Genomic DNA, 17,816 nt, shown 5'->3' with positions numbered 1-17,816 from the left:
GGCTTGTAAATAAAACTGTTTCTGAGCCTGTTGGTATCAGACCTCATGCTCCGATACCGTCTGCTCGACGGTAAGGGAATGAACAGCTGGTGGGTGGGGTCCTTGATGATGCTTCCTCAGGCAACGTTTCAAGTAGATGTCCTGGATGAGTGGGAGCACGGTCCCAGTGATGTACTGGGCCATCTTCACTTGGGCCTGGAAATTCCCGTACCAGACTGTGATGCAACCGGTCAGGACGCTTTCGATGGTGCAGCGGTAGTATTTGGAGAGGACCCGGGGTGGCATGCTGAATTTCTTTAGCCGCCTTAGGAAGTAGAGACGCTGTTGCACCCTCTTGACGAGAGTGGTGGTGGTGTTGGTCCATGACAAGTCCTCGGTGATGTGGACACTTAAAACTGCTGACTCTCTCTACTGCAGTCCCGTTGATGTGGATCGGAGTGTGTTCCCTCCTCTGCTTCCAGAAGTCAACAATCAACTCCTTTGTTTTGCTGATGTTGAGGAAGAGGTTGTTGTCCTGGCACTACATTGCCAGTTCACTTACCTCCTCCCTATAGGCTGACTTGTCCTTGTTGGTTATCAGTCCTACAACCGTTGTGTCGTCAGCACTCTTGATGATGGAGTTGATGGAGTGTCGTTCAAAGGAACACAGTCGTAGGTGAATAGGGAGTTCAGCAGAGGGCTGAGGACACACCCCTGAGGGTCCCCTGTGTTAAGAGTCGTTGTTGCCAATCCTCAAAGCCTGTGGTTTGCCCATCAGGAAGTCCAGAATCCAGTTGCAGAAATTGGTGTCCAGACCCAGGGCTCTGAGCTTGGTGTCAGGCTTGAAGGGAACAATAGTGTTGAATGTTGAACTGTAGTTAATGAACAACATTCTCACATAGGTGTTCTCCGTTCATCTAGGGTTTTTGGTTGGAGTACAGAATGTCCGGATTGTTATTGTGGGTACAACACCATCAACACATTTCCTACTGATGCCTGTGACTGACATTGTATATTCCTCAATATTTGATGGATAAGTCCTGATTGAAACATGTTTCAAACAGTATTCTCAAAACAGTCCTGCAGCATTGAGTCACACATGTAACGTGAGATACTGGCCAATGAATGTATTTTCTGCTATCACATAGAAGCCTCCTCTAATTCCCTGTCATCTCCAGTGTTGAGCTCCTAATCTGTTGGCATGGCTTGGATCAGAGTGACTGGCAGTGGTGCATTGGGCAGCAGCGTGTGCCAGTTAGGCCCTGGGAGTGCTCATTGACACAGCATGGCCCTGCTCCAACCCCCAGCCCCTCTGCTGATCTTGGCACCAGGTGGACAGGATATCCAGTCCTCCACCGGAGGTCCAGCTGTAGCCGCAAACTGGCTCATCTCACTGGGCCTCTCTCACTCTCTCGCTCTGGCTCCCCTTCCCCCTCTCTCTCTTTTCTCTCTCTACCCCTCTCTGCACATCCCCAGTGCCTTCAAAAATAACTGCCACTCTGTCTGTTTGCCTGTTCTGTCCTGAAGCATGGAAGTAGAATCTTTCTTCCTCTCTTGTGCTAAAAGACGGACATTGGCAATGGGATTTCTTCACTCGGGACAGGTGACAATGACAAAGTGCTGTTTCTCAGAGGACATGCATCTTTCACTGTCTGCCCCTAAGAAGCTCTCTCACTGGAAATATCAGAGTAGTTTTGTCTGTGTAAAATACAGAGTAGTGACAGGGAGGGAAAGCCCTGTCTGCCTCGCACAGATCTGCCATTATTTATTGACCATAAATCTCTGGGAGCCTGTCTCCGGCCTAGCATCTGGTAGGAGGGACACATAGGAAAGGTTGGATATAAGGTAGACACAATGTATCCAGACAAAGGCCTAGCTCTCCTGGGAAATGCCACTCTTATCTGCACACTGATGGAAATGCATGGCCATTTAGATTTTAGAGGGAGGGGGATCACTGGAGTCTACTGTCAGATCAATGGGGAATGGATGGCAGTGTGCATGAATGACTGACATAGGGGTCATGAGATGTAAAGGTGATATTACGGATCCGACCCACACCCTGTTACCACCTACTCCATCCCTGTCAGAAGAGAGAGAAAAAGAAAAACCCAGTAGTGTATGAATATTGTCATGGAAATCAGATGAAGCAATCATCATCCTGAGAGCAGTCATATTTTTGGCTGTGAATGAGGAGAGATGAGGAGGAGGTCTGTGGCCTCCAGATGGTGTGGATACAGCCCCACTGAAGCCCTCTGAGAGCCACAAGATGAGGTCACACAGCCAGCCAGCATGAAGGTGGCTGGAACACAACACAACAGAACAGTCTGCTCCCAGAGGGATGAGGCACACTGAGCACAGAGATCTGGCTTGGAAATATCTGTATATCTCTAATTAAAGTGATCATAGAAAGTTTGAGTTCTATGGCTTCAACATACTGCTCAGCTCTCAAAACTGCCAAATACATCTTGTTTGTAAAGCTGAGTAAATATGGCCATGTGGTGAGTGGTGCCACAAGGCAAACACAAGTGCTGTGTGATTCTAGAGCACTAACTTCTCACACTGTTGTTTGAGTTTAGATTAAACTTTAGTTGGTCAATTCAACAAATGCTCAGATAAACATTGTCACAAATCAGTAGTATGTGTGTGTGGATGTGTAATATTGTGTTATTTGTGCCTGATTGGAACTGTGCCCTATGCTGACTCAGAGTATAACACCAAGTAGAAAGCACTTCTCAATGACTCCACTGTACTGTACTGTACTGTACTGTACTGTACTGTACTGTCTGTCTGTCATAGAGCAGAGGTAGGCAACTAGATTCAGCCTCCAGTCGATTATTTTTTGTAATGTTTGTTTTTAAACAAAAACATACATAGACAAAAACAATAGTCCACTTAACATTTCCACATATATGAATGAAATCACAGGTACTCAGACCCACATGTTCCCACCGTATCCACACCCAGTGTTGTTTCTAATGCTTGTAAGTCTCTGCCCCATATGACTTCATATTGTGTTACGTTGGTTCTGTCTGTAGACAGGTTTTTGTTCAATATTTAAATCATGTCAGAGCAGATGGTCAGGGGGACAGAACATAATTATAATTGGAACACTGCAAATTGACTACAACAAAGCCCAATAAGAGATTGTATTTGAAAATAGCAATAATTTCATACCTTGATTACATTGAGGCATGATCACAGATGTTTTTTTTTAATTAGTGGGAATACTTGGGAACAGACTTCCTAAATTTAGCAAAATTCCTGACAATTTGAACGTTTTTTTTTTACCTAATGTATATGTAATTTTTTAACGAAAAACTTTGAGGGGGCAAAGAAAATCACTTGCAAGCCGGTTTTGACCCACGGGCCGTCTGTTGCCGGCCCCTGACATAGAGGTTTGAAAGAGAACTAATACATTTGAATACATGTCCTTCTCTGATTTGCATTTAATGACATTCTCCTTTGTCTCTGCATTCCACCCCCTCCTCTCTGTCTCTCTGGTGCCAGGTCTAACTGGCTGAAGCCGTGCTGTGGGCGGAGGGCAGCCCCGTGGCAGGTGTGTCTGCTGAGCGCTGGCTTTAACTGTTTCCTGGTGGCCTGTGTCATCCTGGTGGTGGTGCTGCTGTGTCTGGAGCTGCTCATCGACACCAAGCTCCTGCAGTGTGAGTGACCCTGGAACTGTCTCTGTATTAGAACATGGATCTTCTGGACTTGTTTTCATGCAATGACAATTTAAAAGGGCTAACTTGTGATAGACTTCTGCAACTTAAACTGTCACAAAGATTGTGATGGAAGATATACAAAATGTGATTTGACCCCTAGTGAAGTTAAAACATACAAAACAGCTGTGGTAATGTATGTTGGAATATACAATAATGCACATCTGCTGTTATGGATGTAGATAACATTGGCCCTAGGCCTGTTGTATAATACTGTTTGATAATGCAGTGGCAGTGACAGGTCCAGGACCTGGGACTGTGATCTCTCCTCTCTATAAAAACAGTATAATGCAGTGACAGTGACAGGTCCAGGACCTGGGGCTGTGATCTCTCCTCTCTATGATATCAGCCTCATTAGTAAGCACAGTGTCAGGTGGTCTAATGCCACTGTGACCTGTCTCACATGGAGATGACCTCATCTGCATCCTCTGGCTCTGGGGAGGAAGGTGTCCTCATCTATCATGTGGATAAGGTCAGGAGTCATCACCTCTATGGTGTCACAAGCTCTATGAAGGATGCTACTGTCGGGCCTCCGTCATGTCAATATGGATGTATTTTAATGCATTCAAGTCTTTACAAGTCCCTGGAGGCAGATTTAAGAGACGGGACAGTTGGGAGGGAAAGATAAATGAATGGGGTGATTAAGGTTGTCTGTCTGCTGGGTGAATGTACGGAGAGAGGGAGGGATGGAGGAAGATGAATGGACTGATGGACAGATCAGTGAACACAGCAAACAAAGACAGATGGGAAGGGAGGTGGCGTGTGAAGAGGAAGAGGAATGCTGTAGTTGACAGCCAAATGCAGTATGATGCTGGCCACAATTAGGCGGATGAATAGACAGGCATTCAGACAAACCTGTGCGTGTGCGCGTGTGTGTGAATGTATGTGCCCTTGCCTGTATGTCTGTGATTGTGTGTCCGTCTCCAGTATTTAACAAAGTATCTGAACCTCTAAATTAATCTGTAAATGTTGTCTATTCTGTGCTGTCTTCATAGTTAACAACGCGTTGCAGTTTGCCAGCATTATCCACTGGATCAGCCTGGTCATTCTGTCTGTGTTCTTTGCTGAGGTGAGCCCCTCTCCCTTCTCTCTCTCCCACAGTGGCAGCAGGCTCACTTACAGCTGATGCAGCCAAGGGTTGATTTAATGCTATAGTGTGCAGTATGAGACATCGGTGAGCTAGAGAGGTGCAGTGGTGTATCCTGATTACAACACCCTATTAAAGCCTGCCCTTTCCCTCATCAACACATTATCGACTTATTAGGGTTTTGTGAGATCCAGCAAGGTCTAAGCAAGTAATTTATTCATTAAAAAAACAAAAAGGGAAAAAAAGCTAAGTTCCAGTAATTCTACACATTTTGCCAATGGACAGAAGAAAAATCGGTCAAATGTAAGAACAGTAGCTATTTCTTTTGCTCCTCATGTTTGTTCACTGCATTACAGCCTCCTCTCTCTCACTCATTCCGATACAATTTCCCTTCACAACTTGCTTTGAGTGTTGGTTCCTCTTGATATATTGTCGATCCTCAACACAATCCCTTTATGTCAAATGCAGATAGAGCTTTTCTGCTGCACACTAGATTTGAACTAACTTCAGAGACTCAGGTAAATCGTATTGATTACCGTTTCCTCAGACATAGCAGCACTTATCTTAGTTATTCTCTGTTCATCAGTCTGCTGCTCCATTTGGTCGAGAGATGTGTTTTAGTTATCAATGAAAGCTAACCCTTAGTGATTCATGTAACTATTGGATGTGGCAGGGCAGCTTCATCTCAGGTGAAACCCTGAATCTGTGAAAAGAAGAGAAAAAGAGAGAAAAAGAAGAGAAACATGGAAAAAGTGAGGAAAGAGAGGAGAGTAGTGCAGTAGCTTTCTGCAGCCCCTGCTGAGTCAGCTCTAGCTAGTGCAGGGTGCTGTGTGCATCTCTAATTGTTTGGATGAAATCCGACCGCTGTGGTAGTGAACTGGACTCATATAATGTCATTGATGAATTACCTGTGGATAGATGAAAGAAAACTGAATCACAACTGCAATTCAGTTTTGCTGAGACATTAAGATTTTTAGGGGGATGTTTACAACTAAAGGAAATATGAATTATATCGCTATGGTTCTCTCCCCCACTCTTTCCATCTCCCTTTTTTCCCTACCTCTCCCTCCCCCTCTTTCTTTCCCTCCCTCTCTCAGACGGTGTTCAGGATTGTGGTGCTGGGGATCTGGGATTACATTGAGAACAAAGTGGAGGTAAGCTCCCTGGGGGGCCATTAGTCCTGAGGTGGGGCTCTGAACACCCCACCACTTCCACTGCAATGTCATTCTCCCAATGTCAGACCTCAGCCTGGAAACCACCCACAGACCTGGAGGAACGGACTGTATTGGAACACTCACTGACACTGGGAGATGTTCATGTTTTTTCATTCATATATTGTTCAAAAAAAGGAAGTCTCCATTGTCTGCTTGCTAATATTGTTTGTTTGTGTGTGTGTGCATGTGCGTGTGTGTGTGTGTGTGTGTAGGTGTTTGATGGTGCAGTCATAGTGCTGTCGCTGGCCCCCATGGTGGCCTCAACGGTGGCCAACGGCCCCAGCAGCCCCTGGGACGCCATTGGCCTCATCATCACCCTGCGCATCTGGAGGATCAAGAGAATAATCGACGGTGAGGCTGGGAGGACCACAGGGGGTGGAGGGGGTATTGGGTGCAGTCTCCTCTGTATCATGTCCTTTACTGTCAGGTTGCAGAGATGCAGCAATAATATGTCTGCAGCTCCACCCCTATGGATGACATCATTATCCCAACTTGCTTTTAACTGAGCTTTACAGAGCATTTTTTTGCCATGCTTATTACAAACTGCAATCAATACTTGCTTTACAACACAATGACAAATACATACATAATCTGCTACAGATACACACATGTTGTACTGACTCTAAATTGATTATTTTACAAGAATGTTACGCCCTCTTGTGGTGGTTCTGTGTTCGGCTAATGATTAGCACAAATACATTCGGGCAACCCCATGCTTCAACCTATGTATTTATAGCCACTATGCTGCATCAGTTGGGCTACAGGTGATAATGCTTATTGATAAATAACACACCAGCCTGATAATATGGACCAATATGTTGTTAGGCAAAATATATATTTTTTTTGGGGGGGGGGGGTTATATTTTAATGGTGTCACCATAATTTTATTTTCATTATTTTGCAGGAGAAAAGTCACCAGGGCTGCGTTCAGTACGATAAAGTGTAATGCAACGTTCAATTAAACGAAAATGGTGCCTTTCTGAACGACCAGTTGAAAAACAGGGAGGGGTTGGGTTATGGGTTCAAAATGCACCGCTGCCCTTCAAATACGTCAGTCATTGCTTCAAGCCACACCCTGCCACACCCACCAAATGGAGCAAACGTAGGCTACCTCAAAGCCTGTTCAAATCAAATCAAATGGGGCCTACTACAGATATATAAAATAAAGGTGTGTCAGTGTGAATGTGTTTACCCCTACATAGCAGTCTGTCCTGTGTTCTGTCCCAGCCTACGTGCTGCAGGTGAAGGTGGAGATGGAGATGGAGATCCAGCAGTATGAGAAGGCCAAGGCTGTCAGGGAGGAGCAGCTGGAGAGACTCACCCAGATCTGCCAGGAGCAGGCAGTATGTTCAAACACCTATCTACTGACCCTGCCTGTCATACACATCTCCAACCAGCAGAAGGCAGCAACTTGCCAAGAATGAAAATACATTCACTTCCAACACCTTTTGTATAGATTTGAGAAAACAAAACACATTCAAATCCAAACATTTATGTGCGGAATAACCAAACCTTTAATCTGACAAACACTGAGTAGGGTCACACTACCCCTTGAACACATAAATACATTACATATCCCTAGGAGGAGCTAGTATCAGGTTCTGTATTCAGTCAATGTGTCACAACGTTCCTGTTATTCCCATCCTGGGGTTTACATTCAGAAAAAGGATCCAGTCCCATTTGTACACATATGTAATATAGCAAAGCTTGACTGTCATTGTACAGCACTGCTGGGTCATGTTGACTGAAGAGGGCATTCGGTGCATTGTAAAAGTATTCAGGCCCCTTGACTTTTTCCACATTTTGTTACGTTAAAGCCTTATTCTAAAACAGATTAAATTGTTTTTTTCCCTCACCAATCTACACACAATACCCCATAATCACAAAGCAAAAACAGGTTTGTAGAAATTTTAGCAAATTTATTAAAAAAATACATTTTAAAAAGGAAATATCACATTTACATAAGTATTCAGACCCTTTACTCAGTACTTTGTTGAAGCACCCTTGGCAGCTATTACAGCCTTGAGTCTTCTTGGGTATGACGCTACAAGCTTAGCACACCTGTATTTGGGGAGTTTCTCCCATTCTTCTCTGCATATCGTCTCAAGCTCAGGTCAGGTTGGATGGGGAGCGTCGCTGAACATCTATTTTCAGGTCTCTCCAGAGATGTTCGATCTGGTTCAAGTCCGGGTTCTGGCTGGGCCACTCAAGGACATTCAGAGACTTGTCCCCGAAGCCACTCCTGGGTTGTCTTGGATGTGTGCTTAGGGTCATTGTGCCGTCGGAAGGTGAACCTTCGCACCCAGTCTGAGGTCCTGAGCGGTCTGGAGCAGGTTTTCATCAAGGATCTCGCTGTACTTTGCTCCGTTCATCTTTCCCTCAATCCTGTCTCCAGTCCCTGACACTGAAAAAACATCTCCACAGCATGATGCTGCCACCACCATGCTTAGCCGTAGGGATGGTGCCAGGTTTCCTCCAGATGTGACACTTGGCATTCAGGCCAAAGAGTTCAATCTCTGAGAGTCCAGGCTTTTTTTCACAAACTCCACGTAGGCTGTCATGTGCCTTTTACTGAAGAGTGGCTTCAGTCTGGCCACTCTACCATAAAAGCCTGATTGGTGGAGTGCTGCAGAGATGATTGTCCTTCTGGAAGGTTCTCCCATCTCCACAGAGGAACTCTGGAGCTATGTCAGAGAGACCATCGGGTTCTTGGTCACCTCCCTGACCAAGGCCCTTCTCCCCCGGTTGCTCAGTTTGTCCGGGCAGAGAGCTCTAGGAAGAGTCTTGGTGGTTCCAAACTTCTTCCATTTAAGAAAGATGGATGCCACTGTGTTCTTGAGAACCTTCAATGCTGCAGAAATGTTTTTGTATCCTTCCGTAGATCTGTGCCTCAACACAATCCTGTCTCGTAGCTCTACGGGTTATTCTTTCGACCTCATGGCTTAGTTTTTGCTTTGACATGCACTGCTAACTGTGGGACCTTATATAGACAGGCATTTGCCTTTCCAAATCATGTCCAATCAATTGAATTTACCACAGGTGGACTCCAATCAAGTTGTAGAAACATCTCAAGGATGATCAATGGAAACAGGATGCGCCTGAGCTCAATTTCTTATAGCAAAGCCTCTGAATACTTATGTAAATAAGATATTTCTGTTGTTTTATTATAAATTAGCAAAAAGATCTAAGAACCTGTTTTCCCTACGTCATTTTGGGTTATTGTGTGTAGATTGATGAGGATTTTTATTTATTTAATCCATTTTAGAATAAAGTTGTAACGTAACAAAATTTGGAAAAAGTCAAGGGGTCTGAATACTTTCCCGAATGCACTGTATATGTAATGTATGTGTTCAAAGATCAGTGTGACACAACCCAGGGTTTGTCAATAAAGCCAACACAGTTAAGTAAGAGACCAGGTGTGTAGCTAGTTGATTAAGTACAGTGGGTGGCCTTTAGCATGGTGGATGGATATGAGAGCCAGAGCTCTTAAAGTTTATTCAGGTGTTTCTGTGTAAGGATAACACATGTACTGTATGCATCTCTCTCTCTCTCTCTCTCTCTCTCTCTCTCCTCTCTCTCTCTCTCTCTCTCTCTCAGTTTGAGATCAGGCAGCTGCGGGCCCATCTGGCTCAGCAGGATTTGGACCTGGTAGCAGAGCGAGAGGCTGCCATGCAGATTCACCATGTGTGGGGCAAGCAGTGCAGTATCTTTCAGGAGGTGGACGGCCTAGCCCCTAGGGGCCCCGAGCAGCGCAGCCAGGCTAAAGCCAGGGAGGCAGCAGGTCCTGGAGGTACCACACCCTGATCCTATACCCACACCACTTGCTGTAGTATTACTTCAGAGCACAGCAGATTGCCTCATTGAGATAGAATCCTATGAGACTGTTTTCTCTCTATGGATTGCCTGCTGGCTGTGGTTTCTAACCAAAGAGGGTCTCTCTTGAAGCCAGGGAAATAGATAGATGCTCTTGCCATGTCAGATCAGATTTTCCAGGCAGAGTGGTTGAATGAACAGAGTGCTCTGTGCTTTGGGTCATGTAGTTGTTTAACAGAGTGGTTGAAAATATGTGCTCAGTTCACCTTGAAACCAAAGAAATAAATAAACATCTAACAAACCTCACCATATTCCAGGGAGGATAGAATTGTAGAGTACTGTACAAATCAAATCAAACTTTATTTGTCACATGTGCCGAGTACAACAAGTGTAGACCTTTACAGTGAAATGCTCACTTACAAGCTCTTAACTAACAATGCAGTTTTAAGAAAAATATGCGTTAAGTAAAAAATAGATAAGTAAAAAATAAGAAATAAAAGTAACAAATAATTAAAGAGCGACAGTAAAATAACAATAGTGAGACTATATACAGGGGGTACCGGAACAGAGCCAATGTGTGGGGGCACCGGTTAGTCGAGGTAATTGAGGTAATATGTTATGTACATGTAGGTAGAGTTATTAAAGTGACTATGCATAGATAATAAACAGAAAATAGCAGCAATGTAAAAGGGGGGGGGCAATGCAAATAGTCTGGGTAGCCATTTGATTAGCTGTTCGGGAGTCTTATGGCTTGGGGGTAGAAGCTGTTGAGAAGCCTTTTGGTCCTAGACTTGGCGCTCCGGTACCACTTTCCGTGCGGTAGCAGAGAGAACAGTCTATGACTAGGGTGGCTGGATTCTTAGGGCCTTCCTCTGACATCGCCTGGTATAGAGGTCCTGGATGGCAGGAAGCTTGCCCCCAGTGATGTACTGGGCCATACGCATTACCCTCTGTAGTGCCTTGCGGTCGGAGGCCGAGCAGTTGCCATACCAGGCAGTGATGCAACCAGTCAGGATGCTCTCGATGGTGCAGCTGTAGAACTTTTTGAGGATCTGAGGACCCATGCCAAATCTTTTCAGTCTCCTGAGGGGGAATAGGTGTTGTCGTGCCCTCTTCAAGACTGTCTTGGTGTACTTGGACTATGATAGTTTGTTGGTGATGTGGACACCAAGGAACTTGAAGCTCTCATCTCCACAACAGCCCAGTCGATGAGAATGGGGGCGTGCTCTGTCCTCCTTTCCTGTTGTCCACAATAATTTCCTGACTTGATGACGGAGAGGTTGTTGTCCTGGCACTACACAGCCAGGTCTCTGACCTCCTCCCTATAGGCTGTCTCATCATTGTCGGTGATCAGGCCTACCACTGTTGTGTCATCAGCAAACTTAATGATGGTGTTGGACTCATGCCTGGCCATGCAATCATGAGTGAACAGGGAGTACAGGAGGGTACGGAGCATGCACCCCTGAGGGGCCCCTGTGTTGAGGATCAGCGTGGTGGATGTGTTGTGACCTACCGTTACCACCTGGGGGCGGCCCGTCAGGAAGTCCAGGATCCAGTTGCAGAGGGAGGTGTTTAGTCCCAGGATCCTTAGCTTAGTGATGAGATTTGAGGGCACTATGGTGTTGAATGCTAAGCTGTTGCCAATGAATAGCATTCTCACATAGGTGTTCCTTTTGTCCAGGTGGTAAAGGGCAGCGTGGAGTGCAAATAGAGATTGCATCATCTGTGTATCTGTTGGGGCGGTATGCAAATTGGAGTGGGTCTAGGGTTTCTGGGAAAATGGTGTTGATGTGGGCCATGACTAGCCTTTCAAAGCACTTCATGGTTACAGATGTGAGTGCTATGGGTCGGTAGTCATTTAGGCAGGTTACCTTAGTGTTCTTGAGCACAGGAACTATGGTGGTCTGCTTGAAACATGTTGGTATTACAGACTCAGACAGGGAGAGGTTTAAAATGTCAGTGAAGACACTTGCCAGTTGGTCAGTGCATGCTCGGAGTACACATGCTGGTAATCCATCTGGCCCTGCGGCCTTGTGATTGTTGACCTGTTTAAAGGTCTTACTCACATCGGCTATGGAGAGTGTGATCACACAGTCGTCCGGAACAGCTGATGCTCTCATGCATGTTTCAGTGTTACTTGCCTCGAAGCCAGCAAGTTTGCAAGCCCTGCCACATCCGACGAGCGTCGGAGCCATTGTAGTACGATTCTATCTTAGTTCTGTATTGACGCTTTGCCTGTTTGATGGTTCGTCGGAGGGCATAGCGGGATTTCTTATAAGCTTCCGGGTTAGAGTCCCGCTCCTTGAAAGCGGCAGCTCTAGCCTTTAGATCAGTGCGGATGTTGCCTGTAATCCATGGCTTCTGGTTGGGGTATGTACATACAGTCACTGTGGGGACAATGTCATCGATGCACTTATTAATGAAGCCAGTGACTGATGTGGTGTAATCCTCAATGCTGTCGGAAGAATCCCAGAACATATTCCAGTCTGTGCTAGCAAAACAGGACTGTTTTGCTAGCACAGGAAAAGACTACAAGTAAAAGACTTGGAAATTCCGCTAGAACAACAGGCTGATAGAGGCCTAGCAGTGTGGGACCTCTGAGTCTGAGACGTAAGTGCTATTGGGGTGCTGTTTAAATGAGTAGTGCTGTTTGAACAATATCCTCTGTGTAAATATACCTGTAAACAATACACCAAGAGATCGGTTTAATATGATGAGCCACTTTTGTATGAAGACTATGGCATCGAACTTAATCTGGAATTCAATCCGATCGCAGGCTAAAGGCATTGTTTCTTTTAAAGGAAATTCCGATTTACATATGCAGCGTGAATGGAAACTCCACGAATGTGGGAACATTGCCTTTAAAAGCCGAAATGCCTATAACCCACGATCGGATTGAATCCCGGCCTTAGACTTTGAGATAATGAGGAGAACATCTAACTGATACTGTAAACCTACTGTTTGATTTCCATGTATCAGGAGACAGAGGGCAGGGTGACTGGCATGCTGGCATGGGGGTACTGAACTATTGTCAAAACATACTTCTTTAAAACACTCCAAGGAGCCATACACCTTTCAAAGGGTGACAGATCATAAGTTACAGGAGGTAGAGGAACAAAGCACTGTCAGTACTGTATTCTCAGAGCTCAAAACACAGAGCCCATTCCTTAAGTAAAGATCTAAATCACCATGCTTCTCTCTCTGCTATATATCACAGAGAGGTGTGTCAGACTACAGTATTTTAAGTGCTCATGTGTTATTAATCGCAGAGTGATTGTCTCTGCCGCTGCATTTTAGGCCAAGCATCGCCTTTCCTCTTGGGACAGTCTTAAAATAAATATTTGAAGAAGACGCAAATATAACCCATCTAACTATCTGGAGGGAACAGGGATGGCACTTAGAGGGAGGTAAACTGTGACAGTTCAGGCAAGCCAGCCACAGGCCCTGCTACCCACCACCTTACCACTGCTCACTTCTTCTCTGGTAATTCAGGTATAATGAGCATTATAAACCAGGTAGTTTGGGTCCTGGATGCTTATTGGCTGAAAGCCATGGTATATTTAAGCAATAAGGCACGAGGGGGTGTGGTATATGGCCAATATACCATGGCTAAGGGCTGTTCTTAAGCACGACGCTACTTGGAGTGCCTGGACTCAGACCTTAGCCGTGGTATATTGGCCTTAAATCACAAACCCCCGAGGTGGCTTATTGCTTTTATAAACTGGTTACCAACGTAATTAGAGCAGTAAAAATGTAAATGTTTTGTCATACCCGTGGTATAAGGTCTCATATACGACAGCTGTCAGCCAATCAGCATTCCGGGCTCAAACCACCCAGTTTATAACAGACAATATACCACGGGTATGATGCAAAATTACTTGTTTACTGTTCTAATTATGTTGGTAACCAGTGTATAATAGCAATAAGGCACCTCAGGGGGGTTGTGCTATATGGCCAATATACCACGGCTACCCACACACTCCGCGTTGAGTCGTACATAAGAACAGCCCTTAGCCGCGGTATGTTAGATATATACTGCACCTTCTCGGGCCTTATTGCTTAATTCTACCATAGTCTGACCGCATTCTATGTATGGTGTCTAAATCATTCAAAACCACTGCTATCACCTAGAATGGGTAGGACACAAAAAATCTGCAGCTCATCACTGAACTACAGCAGCATGCTTTTATGTTTGGTGGTTGGTGCCATTACAGTTCATCATTCTGGTCAGAAATATCTGACTGATGCATGCTGGGAAACCTTTACACAACAAACACAGGAATAGATAAGGGTACCAAACATCCAACAAATTGTATTGTTTTAGAGAAAGAGTGCACATGTATTTCGTTTCTTATTTCTTTCAGATCATGTTGTTCAAGACGACATGAACAACTACATCAGCCAGTACTACAGTGAGGCAAGCAGTGGTAAGAATAAACAATACTTCCCACTCTGACACATTTGTTTCTGTCCTTTATTTCACAGTGAGTCAGCAGTATTGTGATGAGTCCAAAATGTTTTCTTGTAGATATTGGAATCCCAGATCCAGCTCGTGTCATCACCGCAGCCATAGACATCCATCTTCCCAACAACCCCAGCCAGCAGCCCTCGTCTCTGGTGAGTGCAGATGCAGTGTCCAGCCGCCTGCAGCAGACAGGCGGCTCTGTGAGCGAGGCCTCCAACGCCACCATGTCCCACTCCAGCTTCAGCGCCCGCCAGCACAGCATCAGCAGCCACACCCTTGGCTCCACCACCGACTGCAGCTCCACCGTCCGCGAGGCTTCCACCTCCACAGACTCCTACAGTGGCCAGCGCTGTTACCCACCACCCTACTGCAGCCCCCTGGCCCTGGGCACACAGCCTGTCCCCAGAGGACACCCCAGCGCCGTGGTGCAGGAGTTGCTCTCCTCGCTGTCTGAGGACTCTTGTCTGGGCCAGAAGGGCCTGGACCCTGTCAACCTCAAACTGCCCAGCCCTGCTGGCTCCACCAAGACCAGCCCTGAGCTGGAGCACAGGCTCAACATCTACAACAAGAGGAACCAGGAGAGCCGAGGAGGCTTCCACACGAAGCCACTCATCCACCTGCAGGCCAGCGAGCCCTTCATGGAGGAGAAGTACAGGCTGTCTCAGGCAGATGCCCCCGTCAACCGTCTGCCTGAGACATAGGAAAGGGCTACAGGGGTACTGTAACTCTCAGACAGCACTGACTCACTCCTCAAAGACCCTCCTGGAACTCACTAACACTAAAGACATGCACTCAGAGGCCTCCTCCACTGGCATACAGCCATCCTCCTCATCGCCAAAAGCACCCTGGAACTGTGAATGGCGGCTCCGCCAGCAGCGCACATCTTCCATGGAGGACAATAAGGCAGTTTAGTGAACACGCAATGAACATTATCAGGAATTGACACAATAAATGAGTATATGAACAAGTCACAAAAAGAAACCAGCAATGGAGCATTAGCCCCAGCTAGGAGACAGCAGGGCTTTGCAGAAATGGGACTGGCTCTGATGCTTTTACAGTGCCTTCAGAAAGTATTTACACCTCTTGACTTTTTCCACATTTTGTTGCGTCATTGGCCTACACACAATATCCCATAATGTCAAAGTGGAATTCTGTTTTTAGACATTTTTACAAATGAATGACAAATGAAAAGCTAACATTTCTTGAGTCAATAAGTTTTCAACCTCTTTGTTATGACAAGCTGAAATAAATTCAGGAGTAAAAATTTGCTTAATAAGTTGCATGGACTCACTCTGTGTGCAACTATAGGTGTTTAACCAGATTTTTTAATGACTACCTCATCTCTGTACCCCACACATACAGATAATTGTAAGGTCCCGCAGTTGTGCAGTAAATTTCAAACAGATTCAACCACAAAGACCAGGGAGGTTTTTCAATGCCTCGCAAAGAAGGGCACTTATTGGTAGATTGGTAAAAATAAAAAATAAGCAGACATTGAATATCCCTTTGAGCATGGTGAAGTTATAAATTATGCCAATGTTGACTTTAAAACAGAGTTTAATGGCTGTGATAGGAGAAAACTGAGGATGGATCAACAACATTGTAGTTACTCCACAATAGTAATCTAAATGACAGAGTTAAAAGAATACTCTAAAACATACTCTAAAACAAACATTCTGTTAAGGCACTAAAGTAAAACTGCAAGAAATGTGGCAAAGAAATTAACTTCATGTTCTGAACACAAAGCATTATGTTTGGGCCAAATATATCATCATCATCACTGAGAACCACCATTCATATTTTCAAGCATGGTGGAGGCTGCATCATGTTATGGGTATGCTGTCATCGGCAAGGACGAGGGAGTTTAGGATTAAAAGCAACAGAAAAGAGCTAAGCACAGGCAAAATCCTAGAGGAAAACCTGGTTCAGTCTGCTTTCCAATCAGACACTGGGAGACAAATTCCCTTTTCAGCAGTACAACAACCTAAAACACAAGGCCAAATATACACTGGAGTTGTTTACCTAGAAGACAGTGAATGTTCCTGAGTGGCCTAGTTACAGTTTTATTTAAATCAGCTTGAAGATCTATGGCAAGACTTCAGAATGGATGTCTAGCAATAATCAACAACCAACTTGACAGAGCTTGAATAATTTTAAAAAGATTGTGCAAATATTGTACAATCCAGCTGTAATCGCTGCCAAAGGTGATTCTAACATGTATTGACTCAGGGGTGTGAATACTTAGACTACCGATCAAAAGTTTGGGGTTATTTAGAAATGTCCTTGTTTTGGAAAGAAAAACTATTTTTTGGTCCATTAAAATAACATCAAATTGATCAGAAATACAGTGTAGACATTGTTATTGTTCTAAATGACTGTTGTAGCTAGAAACGACAGATTTTTTATGGAATATCTACATAGGCGTACAGAGGCCTATTATCAGCAACCATCACTCCTGTGTTCCAATGGCACGTTGTGTTAGCTAATCCAAGTTTATCCTTTTAAAAAGGCTAATTGATCATTAGAAAACCCTTTTGCAATTATGTTAGCACAACTGAAAACTGTTGTTCTGATTAAAGAATCAATAAAACTGGCCTTCTTTAGACTAGTTGAGAATCCGGAGCATCAGCATTTGTGGGTTCGATTACAGGCTCAAAATGGCCAGAAACAAAGACCTTTCTTCTGAAACTCATCAGTCTATTCTTGTTCTGAGAAATTAAGGCTATTCCAAGCGAGAAATTGCCAAGAAACTGAAGATCTCGTACAACGCTGTGTACTCCTCCCTTCACAGAACAGCGCAAACTGGCTCTAACCAGGTTAGACTGACAAGTTTCAGAGGTTCTTTGTTTCTGGCCATGTGTGTAGATGGGTGAGAAAAAAAAGAATATTTAATACACTTTAAATTCAGGCTGTAACACAATGTGGAATAAGTCAAGTGGTATGAATACTTTTTGAAAGCACTGTACATTTGATATCATTTAGGGATGGGGCTGGGTGGGTATGGATCTGGGTGGTTTGTCTAAAATACTTGATTAGGGACTGGAGACGCTAGACTGATCACCCTTAGACATTTAACAAACAGAGTTCAAAAGTCAGCCTGATGTCTCCAGACCCCAACATTAAGTACAGTCCTCTCTGTTCGGACTGCTGCTGTGTACATTTCATCTGTTCAAATGTGTTGAGTTGTGTTCCTAGCTTATTTCTTACCTTAATCTTTCCACATTATCAATGCTAATGTTTGTATTCAAATTATGAGAAAAAAAGCTCAGTGAAATCATAAGCCAGACACCAGAACAATTGAGGGACGTTTCAGCTACCAAATCTGGAGGGTTTTGTAATTGAAGTTGTGCAAAGTGTTATCAGAAGAAAACGTATTATAGCATAAACCTTCGATATAGCAAACTAACCCTGTGCACTTTAATGTCAACAGGCATTTTGTAAATTGATCATGAAGGGAATTCATTGCAGAGTAAAAGCAATTAAAAGGCAAACATGGTAAAATAACAGTCATTTACAGTCAGTTTCATCATTATACCAAG

The 17,816-nt window shown here is 44.5% G+C and overlaps 1 protein-coding gene across 1 annotated transcript; it reads left to right on the top strand.

The window, feature by feature from the left end:
- Window positions 1-2,466: 2,466 nt before the first annotated feature.
- On the top strand, window positions 2,467-17,787 carry LOC106573501 (transmembrane protein 266). Its single transcript, XM_082962387.1, has 9 exons — window positions 2,467-2,477; window positions 3,487-3,641; window positions 4,694-4,767; window positions 5,883-5,939; window positions 6,212-6,350; window positions 7,227-7,342; window positions 9,597-9,789; window positions 14,177-14,239; window positions 14,341-17,787. Exons 1-9 carry the CDS (start codon window positions 2,467-2,469, stop codon window positions 14,976-14,978), a joined length of 1,446 nt encoding a protein of 481 aa, XP_082818513.1. The 3' UTR covers window positions 14,979-17,787.
- The last annotated feature ends 29 nt before the right edge of the window (window positions 17,788-17,816 follow it).

This window comes from Salmo salar, chromosome 16 (genome assembly GCF_965601325.2).
Source record: "Salmo salar chromosome 16, fSalSal1, whole genome shotgun sequence".
NCBI lineage: Eukaryota > Metazoa > Chordata > Actinopteri > Salmoniformes > Salmonidae > Salmo > Salmo salar.
The sequence above is the reverse complement of the archived record's forward strand: the minus strand, read 5'-3'. Positions and strand labels throughout refer to the sequence as shown.